General features: G+C 37.3%; 1 protein-coding gene across 1 annotated transcript; it reads left to right on the top strand.

The window, feature by feature from the left end:
* The first annotated feature begins 618 nt into the window (after positions 1-618).
* Positions 619-3,172, top strand: LOC147642262 (heavy metal-associated isoprenylated plant protein 4-like). The gene is made up of 5 exons (XM_086804520.1): positions 619-840; positions 968-1,073; positions 1,703-1,890; positions 2,095-2,182; positions 2,516-3,172. The coding sequence occupies exons 1-5, from the start codon at positions 832-834 to the stop codon at positions 2,836-2,838; spliced, it is 714 nt and encodes a 237-aa protein (XP_086660646.1). The 5' UTR covers positions 619-831; the 3' UTR covers positions 2,839-3,172.
* The last annotated feature ends 8,539 nt before the right edge of the window (positions 3,173-11,711 follow it).

Below are 11,711 nucleotides of genomic sequence, written 5' to 3'. Positions count from 1 at the left end.
AAGCCACGCTCATTGGTTCGAATAAGCCAAGCTCATTGGACAATGAAAAAGCTTCTAGCAGTAGGCTTTGGATGGCCAAATGGAGGAGGAGCTCTGAGAAGGGACTCTCACATAAGGGTATTCTCAGTGTTAGCATTAGCTGATTCGAAAAAGTTGATTCAAACTGCTCGGAGTCCAGAAGAGGTCGGTTTAGAGTTGAATCGTGTGCGAGTGATAGCATGTTTGGCCATTCTTGTTGGATGAGGGGAACTCAAGGGGGGTCATTTTGTGTGTGTGAAGAGTATGTGGGATTAGAGGTTGAGATGTAGGTAGGAGAGTGAAAAACACGCTTTGTGGAAACAAGGGGTGGAGGCATAATGGGGAATTAGTTTATTTATTTAATGATTTTTAAATGCAAGAAATTGGGTCGTTGTAAAATTCTTCTTTTTAATAATATAATGCTAAGATGTAGGGTTTTGACTTGGCTACGTGCATGACAATGGCAAGCCAGCTAAGGGGGGGGAGGGGGGGGTGGGTAGTGTCCCCTCCAACGAGCTTCCTCGTCTCTTCCGGACCCCCGGAAAACATCGACGCAGGCGGCTCCTTGTTTTGTTCCCAAGCGCGGAAAAAAACACACACACACACACACAAATTGCCCATTTATCCTTGTCCATTATTAGCCATTCCTGTCCCAATTGAGTCAATTCTATCCAATTATCACTCAATTGTAGCCATTTTAAACACTTCCTTCCCCAGTTTTGACGTTGGTTTTTGCCATTTTTTGACAGTTTCATCCCCTAATATCAAGCCATTCCTCCCCTCCTGCGCCCTAGCCTTGCCACAGCCATCGCCATGCCAGAGGTGCCTTTCTTAGTCCCTCCATACTCCCGAGCTTGGGTTCTGCTTTGATTGGGGCTCTGTTGTGTGTGTGTGTGTGTGTGTGTGTTTTGCATGATTTGTGATGGATATTGCTTGATATGCCTTGCAGGATGCGAAGAAGGACAAGAAAGATGAGGATAAAGTCATATTGGAGGCTCGAATGCATTGTGAATCATGCCGTTACAAAGTCTACAAGGCGATTATTGGCTATCCCGGCATGCATTTAATCTACTCTTCCAACCTTTAATCTACTCTTAATTTGGCCTCATAATCAATCATTACATTTCATTTTTTCCTCTCTTTTTTTTGGGGGGGGGGGGGGGGGGGGGCGGGGGGCATTTTGGGCACCCATTTGGGTATTTGATCCATCTTCATCTTCTACATACAAGCAGAGTACCCATTGGAGCAAATTAGCAATCATTAGATTCTGCATATAGGCATCCAGTCTCTTTGCTTCTTTGGGCATATAATTTGCTGCGTATAGGCATCCATAATTATCCACCCGGTTTTGGTATTTAATTATTCCACTTTTCGGCACCCACTTTTACCCACTTCTTGTTTGCAGATTGATCTCCATGATGAATTCATTAGATTCTGCATATAGGCATCCTGTTTTTTTTTGCTTCTTTGGGTATATAATTATCCTCAAAGGCATGCAGTTCTTTTGTTTGTTTTTTATTTATTTTTTGGGCTTCTTTGGGCATATAAATATCCATACTTATTTAATTATCCAATTTTAGGCACCCAACTTTACTTACTTGTTGTTTGCCTTCTTGATCTCTATGATTAATTCATGCTCAATTGACTAATCCTTGTTAATTGACTGATCTCTTGATAATTGCAGGCGTGGAGGATATAAACATAGACATGAAGGAGCAGAAGGTTACTCTGAAAGCTCCCAAGGTAGACGCCAAGAAGCTCTTTGAAACTGTGAAGAAGAAGAGTGGAGGGAAGGTTACAAAGCTTCTGCACCCAGATCCCAAAGATACGAAGAAAGAGGAGAAAAAAGAGGAAAAAAAAGAGGAAAAGAAGGTGACTCTTTTTTCTAGAATTCCGGAAATAAATATGCAAGCGTCTTCATTGGTTGGAAATTGATTTTCTTGCAATTTTCAGTTGCTATTTGAGTTTTTTTATTTTTGAAAAAAAACTACGGGGCTAATCATATATTGAGACATAATTTTTTTGAATTACTTGATTTTTGTTAATTTCAACCATTATGTGGCCTTGGATTTGCAGCCTGCTGATGTTACTGTGGTTCTCAAAGCACATATGCATTGTGCAGCATGCACCAAAAAGGTTGAAAAGGCTGCATGGAAAATAGGAGGTACATTATTAATCTCAAAACCTTTAAATTTTTATTTACACTAAGCTGTATGATTAAGCTCGATATTAAGCCAAAGTGGATTTGGTCATTGCAATTGTACTTAATCATGCAATTGTACTTAATTGAAGAGCTAAGGTGGGGTTATGCATGCAATTGTAGTTTGCTATTTGCATTTCTTTAATATGAAATTGGGCTAAGGTGGGGTTATGCATGCAATTGTATTTTGATTATTTGCATTAATTAAGCTAAGGTGGGGTTTTCCATGCAATTATAGTTGGAAGGATTGAATTGGCTTGTTTATAAGTGTTAACCTAAGGGTTGATTGATGTGCAGCTGTGTACAATGTGAAGGTGGAGGGGGAGAAGGTGACCATAAAGGGGAAGGACCTGGATCCAAAGAAGGTATGTGAGGAGGTGATGAAGACGTCAGGGAAGCATGCAGAGGTGGTGCCTCCAAAGAAAGATGAGAAGAAGGATGGGGAGAAGAAAGATGGTGATAAAAAAGATGGGGAGAAGAAAGATGGTGAGAAGACGGATGGTGGGAAGAAGGATGATGCCAAAAAAGAAGAAAAGCCAGGCACAAAACCAGTGGTAGAGTATGTCTACCCCCCTCAATACTTCAGTGATGAGAACCCCAACGCATGTGCCATCATGTGAGAAAAACCCAAACGTGCGTGACATGTACATGTACACGTGTGAGAGGGAGCTTAGGCACTAATTTTGTATAGACACTACATTAGTTTGGGAAGGCATAGAGAGAGAGAGAGAGAGAGAGAGAGAGAGAGAGAGAGAGAGTGTGTGTCTAAAATAGAAATAGAGAGAGAGAGAGAGAGAGAGAGAGAGAGTGGGGTTGGTGAGCGTGGGGTTGGTGAGCCTTCATCAACACCTTCCTCCCCTTTCTTTTAATAAGCTCCCTCACACACCCCTTTTTTTGAGGCACCTTTTGTAAATGCCCTAGAGTCCTTGCAATAGAATTGAACACATATTTATTATTTTGTCCTCCATGTGTCCCCTACACACTTGCTTTTCCAACAAGCTTCATGAAGTAAGCCTTGCCCACCATAGTTGCTTTTTGACAAGCTTTATGTTGTATAATGCTTGCAAAATTTTGAAATGTCTGTCAAAAATCACACTAAAATACAATTTTTTTTGCTATATTTCAACAAACTTGCCAATTTTGAAGGGCAAGGGTGCTCGTAAAAAATCAAGCATGTTGCTTGCTTCTCTTCTCTAATTGTGCTCAAGGCTTCATACTTAAATGCTCACAAAAGTTGGCTAACAAGGTCTCATTTATATTAGCAAAATTGGTCAAATGTCACTTGCACTCGCGAAATCGATCATCACAATGCAAGCTTTTACAAGTTGCACCTACCAAACACATGTTCATTTTTCACACCACTTGCTAATTGTTAGCATTGGAGTTCTTTAATTATTGCACAATGTATTTGACTTTAGTAAGGAGGCTAAGAATGTGATAAACATGCATGAGCACTTATTAATTTAATAAGTAACTGACATGTAGTAGGAGAGCGAGCAATGTAAACTTGATGTGAATAGGGTAGTTATGGCTCACTTTTGCTAGGGGTTCATAACCACACATCCCTCTTTTGCGGTTCACTTTTACTAGGGTTTCGTAACCACCTACCCCTCTTGGATTGAGAATCTCCTTTTGATTTAATGCACTTTCACACATATCTACATAGCTAAATGGGTTTTTAATTATTTGAACAAGGAAAAAACCATATTAAAACCAATATTTATGGACAAGGGATAAATAAAATACCCCTAGAGTGCATGTGATACACAATATTTATGGATAAGCGATACATAAAATATCCATATTGTTTAAATTTTGTTTGTCTCTAAGGCCCAATTGTTGGGATCAAAGGAAACCTTTTATTATATTTACCTTTAATTTACATGATAGAAATCATTACCTCCTTTCTAAAGATATTCAGTTAGGTAGACTATCCTAGAAACTCTCTTTTATTACCACTTCCATGTCTAATCAAAAGTCCTTTGTATGGACATGCCTTATTTCTCTTTTTGAAAGACCTATACTGAATCATTCTTTGTGTGTGTGTGTGTGTGTGCGAGAGAGAGAGAGAGAGAGAGAGAGAGAGAGAGAGAGAGAGAGAGAGAGAGATTTGTGCAGGCATGTTTTTTGGAATGGGTGTGTTAATGAACAACAAAAAGAGGAATTGTGACACACATGTGAATTGAAAAAATTAAAGAGGTAAAGGAGATGTTACATGTGTGGTTTTCAAGGGCAAAAAAGTGAAACTTGTTTTTTTCCCTCACATAGAGTCACATAGCTTTGTACAATAGTGCCTTTATTGCAATGCTAGCCATGCTAATGTACAAGTCCCCTGATATTCATGTTCATTTAATAGAAGGAAGGAAGGAAGTCAATGTGTGTGTGTGTGTGTGTGTGTCTCTAGCACTTTCAAAAGAGAGAGATACAACAATACATCTTTAAGCCATTAATTAAATTGAGGTAATATAATATCACAGTTGCACATTTTGAGATAAGTATTGTTTCACTTTTGAATATTATACGCTACATTTTATTTTTTCTATGTTAGTAACCATGGGCTCAATGGACACAAACAGTCTTGCAGATTGAGTGCAATTTTACAAACAAGAAGCATTTGTAATATTCATATATATTTTTCTTTAAAAACTCATTTTCATAAAAGCCTAGTGTGTATGCAACACCCTTTAATAATGCCATTAAAAATTGGACTTTCTAAACATATTGTTTTTTTGTATGAATCTTGAGTGGCATTAAAAAAAAGTTTTGAAGAAATTTTAAAATCATAACATAAGAAAATTAAGATCACTTGATAAAAATAATTAATATAGTATAATATTATGCATTATACGATAGTAAAAAATATCATGTGTTGCAAATTTTTCTTTAATTTCTACACCATCATTGTTATGTCAACCATCAGTCTTCAAAAGAAGTAAAAGAGGTGAAACAACATTGTTCAAATATGCTGTAAAAATACAAATAATTTCTACAATAGATATAAAAACCTTCTACATGAAAGATTTTAAAAATTTTGACAAAAAAATAAAAATTTACACATTTTTCCATGCATAATAAGCAATTGAAAAGCCCTCGAGCAAAATTATACCTTTAAATCTGTAGATTTAAGCAATCATGAATAGATTTAAAATATAAATACTGTGGAATAAATTATGGAAATTAAAGAGAAAAGTACATTGATGATAATATTTACAAGATCACAAGGATACATAAAAGGAGCAAAGTAGCCAGATGCTAGATGCTAGATGCTGGGGCTCCATAGTGGAGGAGCAGACTAGCCCAGAGTTGGTTAATGAGCATTAGAAGTGGAAGGAGGGGAGAGGAGGATTAAGCCATTGGGAAGCATAAAAGGGTAAGGTGCAAAGAATTCACATGAAAAAAGGGGGGAAAGGAAGTTTAAAAAAGCAAGCTGCCCTTAATTTTTGGTTGGTTTAGGTTAGGAAAAGAAAATTCTATTTTTATAAAAAATAAAAAGAACACGTGCAGATAAAGGGGGTTAGCGAGCTAGCAGCGTGGGTGTAAATTCCGTGGGCACATCGGCTAGCGTGAGCTACACGCTTGCTTTGCCCCTCCCTCTCTCTCTCTGGCTCACGTCGTCTCATCTCCATACTATAGCAACATCGGTCCAATGCCCCTTCCACTAGCAACATCCATCATTGGAGGGAGTCCTTTACTTTATTGCCCCCATCTCCTTTACCCTACTAAGGAGCCTTAAGAATTTGATACACACCCATTAGCACTTGTTAAAATTTACCTCTCTCTTTTTTTTGGGGGGGGGGTAACATCATTATATTTATAAACTTCCCCATGCATGCCCACAAGTCAGCTTTTTACAGCTGTCTCTCAAAGCCTGTCTCAATTCACTATTAAGTAAAGCCACAACCATGCATCAACACTTGTTAAAAAGTAGCTCACATATAGCAAGAGAGCGAGAAATGTAATGCAAACATACATAAACTTGGCGTGAACATATAAATACAAATTCCTAGGATTGTGATATATAGTTGGCGTAGTTTTCGTATGTGAAATGGCTTATTTCATGAGCATGAAGTTAACTTATTTCATGAGCACAAAGTGAGTTAAGGACATGAGTTGATCTACTTCATAGAGTGAATAAGTGAACATACATGAAATTTGAAATAGGCACAAAATGTGTTATTTCATGGATGTGAAATGAAAAGACGCGTGAAATAAGAAGTAGACATGAAATATCTAAACAAAATTGTTCCTAGCATGAAATGAACAAGAGATGTGAGTAATGACATGGAATACACATCAAATGGCCAGGCAATATAAACAAACATACTATGCTATTTCATGGCATGAAATATGCATGGATGTAAACATTTTAAATTCACATGTGTGTCTTTTGACCAGCATGAGATAAGGCTCATTTCATAACATGAAATATGAACTATAAGGACATCTTTTTATACTCATTTTGGGTTACAACCACTTTCCTAGGTCACTTTTCTCAATTGTCTCCAACCCTTCTCTACTTTCCTTGACATTACTTTTTCGGTTCTCTAACATTAGACTCACACACACACAACTGCTATCGTTGACATTACACTTGTTTCAAAAGACAAGTTGGCTTAAAGGTAAAATCATTATGTATTATCCCTTGAAGGTCAAATTTTTGTATCAAAATTTCATGCTAAGATCTCTACAAGATTCTCTATGCTTTTATTTTTGCCTTAAGGCATGCTTCGTGTTTCTCAGCTTCAAATTGTTTATTTTTCTTCCTTTTTCTTATAAATCTAGAAAAGTTAAGCATTTAATTCTTTCTATTTTTTGAAGAGTTATTTTAATGATCGTGAAGAGACCTAGGCTTTTGTAATTTAGCTTTTGTTTGTTGTTTTTAGCAATGTACATGAGTATATTTAGTACATTGTCTACGTCATACATGTCTTTATCTTTAAGTTAGTTTTCAAACTCTACTACTTGCATCACAATTTCTCAACTATCATAGACTTCATGGAGCCTTTGTTTTGTATAGATTTTCAAGGGCAATTAATATTTTTATAAGGACATTTTCCTCAAGGTTGTCTCTTGCTACAATTCTAAGGCCTAGAAGCAAATGTTTTATTGGCATTACTACATTAAGATATAATGTAAGATAGAAAGGTAAACCTATAATGTTTTTCTTCCTTTTTCTTATAAATCTAGAAAAGTTAAGCATTTAATTCTTTCTATTTTTTGAAGAGCTATTTTAATGATCGTGAAGAGACCTAGGCTTTTGTAATTTAGCTTTTGTTTGTTGTTTTTAGCAATGTACATGAGTATATTTAGTACATTGTCTACGTCATACATGTCTTTATCTTTAAGTTAGTTTTCAAACTCTACTACTTGCATCACAATTTCTCAACTATCATAGACTTCATGGAGCCTTTGTTTTGTATAGATTTTCAAGGGCAATTAATATTTTTATAAGGACATTTTCCTCAAGGTTGTCTCTTGCTACAATTCTAAGGCCTAGAAGCAAATGTTTTATTGGCATTACTACATTAAGATATAATGTAAGATAGAAAGGTAAACCTATAATGTTAATGGTAGCTTTTGATTCCAATCCTTTCTACTGGCTTTATCTTATAATGTTGATGGTAGCTTTCTATTGGTTTCAGCCTTTTTCTTATAAATCTAGAAGAGTTAAGCATTTAATTCTTGATATTTTTTGAAGAGTTATTTTAGTGATTGTGAAGAGACCTAGGCTTTTGTAATTTAGCTTTTGTTTGTTGTATTTAGGAATGTGCATGAGTATATTTAGTATATTGTCTACTTCATACATGTCTTTATCTTTAAGTTAGTTTTCAAACTCTACTACTTGCATCACAATTTCTCAACTATCATAGACTTCATGGAGCCTTTGTTTTGTATAGATTTTTAAGGGTAATTAATATTTTTATAAGGACATTTTCCTCAATGTTTTCTCTTGCTACAATTCTAAGGCATGGGAGCAAATGTTTTATTGGCATTACTACATTAAAATATAATGTAAGATAGAAAGGTAAACCCATAATGTTAATGGTAGCTTTTGATTCCAATCTTTTCTACTGGCTTTACCTTATAATGTTGATGGTAGCTTTTTATTGGTTTCAGCCTTTTTCTTATTATAAATCTAGAAGAGTTAAGCATTTAATTCTTGCTATTTTTTGAACAGTTATTTTAGTGATTGTGAAGAGACCTAGGCTTTTGTAATTTAGCTTTTGTTTGTTGTTTTTGGCAATGTACATGAGTATATTTAGTATTTTGTCTACTTTATACATATCTTTATCTTTAAGTTAGTTGTCAAACTCTACTACTTGCATCATAGTTTCTCAACTATCATAAACTTCATGGAGACTTTGTTTTGTATAGATTTTTAAGGGTAATTAATATTTCTATAAGGACATTTTCCTCAAGATTGTCTCTTGCTACAATTCTAAGGCCTGGGAGCAAATGTTTTATTGGCATTAATTAATTAAGATATAATGTAAGATAGAAAGGTAACCCATAATGTTAATGGTAGTTTTTGATTCCAATCCTTTCTACTGGATTTACCTTATAACGTTGATGGTAGCTTTCTATTGGTTTCAGCCTTCTTAGTAAGTATAGAGCACAAAATTTTGTTTGCACTCTTAGCCTAGCCATTTTCTTGTGGCTAAATATGTAGACCTAGTAAACTTAATGTGTATACACCACAAGAAATTCTTCTAGCAAGAAGGCCTTAATCTCATTTATAAAAATGTGATCCTTGATAACGCAAGTGGAAAACAAAATGAGAGACCTTATTCTCATAAAGGAACTTGGTAGTTGATCATGCATCTACCATCTTAGCTTTGGCCTTGGCCTTGGCCCATTTTACACAATAATCTATGACGGCTATATGTACCATGCATATGTCCATTAGGTAGCTAGGCTAATAGGACCAATCAAGTCCATTCCCCATTTTGGTTGAAGAGAAGTTACTGGAGTCAAGGGAATTTAATATTTACCCTAAACTATGATGGCTCTTATCGCATCATTTAACAAAATTTAGAATGTCAACAAAATTTAACCCCGAGTTCAGAGACCAACCCCTTCATACCAGTCTAATCAGGGTCCGTCTCGCCCAAGCCAGGGAAACCCCAGAAGAACTCCAGCTCAGCCATCTGCCTCTATCCAGAGTAACCTCAGAACTCCTTCCCAGAACTGGGGCAACCAAAGAGAAAGAGTTCCACCTCAGACTGCAGCAGCCAGAGCAGTCACAATTTTTGATGTAGTAGAAGAGGAAAGAGGGCAGATCTATGCTGCAATTGAAAATCAAGGGCCTAACCAGCAGTTCTCCGTCATCCATACTCCGGCAGAGTATGAGGGTAAGCCTTTTAAGCTTTTGATTGATTCAGGCAGTTCTCATTCATTCATTTCCCCTGGATGCTTGCGTAAGCTAGTCTTAGAACAGAAATCAGGGAAACCTATGCAAGTTGAATTGGCCAGTGGGAAGACTCTTTTCACTCACCATGAGACAGATCTTGTCCAGTTCAATCTAGATGGTAATGTAACCGACTGTCAATTTAAAGTCTTACCTCTGGGAGTTTTTGACGGGATCCTTGGAATGGATTGGCTCCACAAAAATCAAGCTGACATACACTGTCACAATGGAACCATTTCCTTCCATGACCTTCACGGGAACAAAGTTCAAGGAACTGGAGTTTCCGGATCCCCAGACCTTCAGTTAGTAAAAGCTTCCAGGTTACTGAAAGGACTTAGGAAGAAGCAGCAAATTTATGTTGTCAAAATGAACCCAGTAGACTCAAAGCTTAAGGCTAAAGAACCAGAATGGTTAAGTGAATTTGATGATCTATTCCCAGCAGAGCTAACTGAAATGCCTCCAATCCGAGAAGTAGATCATGTGATAGAATTAACCCCCGGAGTTCAACCAATAGCCCTACGCACGTACAAAATGCCAGTTCCTGAAGCCATCGAACTCAAGGAATAGCTTAGACAGCTGTTAGAACAAGGGTTTATAAGACCCAGTGTTTCACCTTGGGGTGCGCCAGTTCTCTTTCAGAAAAAGAAAGATGGAATGCTTAGACTCTGTGTGGACTACAGAGGTCTAAATCAGCAACAGTTAAGAATAAGTATCCTATCCCAAGAATTGATGAGCTTCTGGACAGGCTAAATGGAGCCCAGATCTTCACAAAGATAGATCTCAAATCCGGCTATTACTAGATCAGGATCAATGATCAAGATATACCAAAAACAGCCATCAATACTCGCTATGGGCATTATGAATTTACTGTCATGCCGTTTGGATTAACTAATGCCCCAGCTATATTCAATCGCCTAAAGCAGGACATCCTCAGAGAATACTTGGATGATTTTGTTCTAGTTTTCTTTGATGACATTCTGATTTACTCAAGGAATGCAGCTGACCATGAGACTCATGTCCGAAAAGTTCTTGAGATTCTAAGGAAGCACCAACTCTTTGCCAAAAAGAGCAAATGCACTTTCTCTGCCGACCACGTTGAATACTTGGGCTTCCTAGTATCCAAAGATGGAATTTCTCCAGATTCCACAAAGGTCCAAGCAGTCATAGATTGGCCTGAACCAAAGACAGTGAAAGAAGTCAAAGGATTCTTAGGATTAATTGGTTGGTATAGAATTTTTATACCAAAGTATGCTCTCATAGCTTCTCCCCTAACCTTCTCAAAAAGAATACCCCATTTCAGTGGACTGCCAGGTGTAAGAGTGCTTTTGATAAGCTGAAGACCGCCTTGGTAACCAGTCCCGTTCTGAAGCTGCCAGATTTCTCTCTACCCTTTGAGGTAGTAACTGATGCAAGTGGTTTTGCCTTGGGAGGTGCACTCATGCAGGAAGGTCATGCAGTGGCCTATGAATCCCGAAAGCTCAGAACGCATGAGAGGAATTATGCTGTCCATGACCTGGAATTACTTTCAGTAGTCTATGCCTTAAAGTTGTGGAGACATTACCTACTGGGAAAAAGATTCACTTTGATGATAGATCATCAGAGCTTAAAGTGGATCTTTACTCAGAAGGACCTCAACATGCGCCAAAGAAGGTGGATGCAGACCCTGCAGGAATTTGATTTTAAAATCAAGTGCCGCCCAGGCAAAGAAAATGTGGTAGCAGATGCCCTCAGTAGAAAAGCCTCCTTGCTTGTTGCAATTACTGTAGTGTCAAATCCTTTGATTATTGAAGCAAGAGAGAAGATCATGCAGGACAGATTCTTTGGCCCTATTGCTACCCTACTTATGCAGGAAAGCAAAACTCCACAGGAGTTGAACAGAGTTTAAGGGTATAGCCTGGATGATGGCATTATGTATTATAATCGGAGGCTATGCATTCCCAATGATGAGGGAACCAAGGACCAAATTCTGAATGAAGCTCATGATAGCCTTATAGGCAGGACATCCAGGTTTCATCAAAACCTACATGTCTGTAAAGAAAAGCTTCTTTTGGCCTGGTCTGAAAAAGGATGTACTGAATCATGTTG

Source organism: Cibotium barometz, chromosome 1, assembly GCF_041138505.1.
Source record: "Cibotium barometz isolate CiBa-2024 chromosome 1, ASM4113850v1, whole genome shotgun sequence".
Classification (NCBI taxonomy): domain Eukaryota; kingdom Viridiplantae; phylum Streptophyta; class Polypodiopsida; order Cyatheales; family Cibotiaceae; genus Cibotium; species Cibotium barometz.
This window is presented reverse-complemented; position numbering and strand designations above follow the sequence as displayed.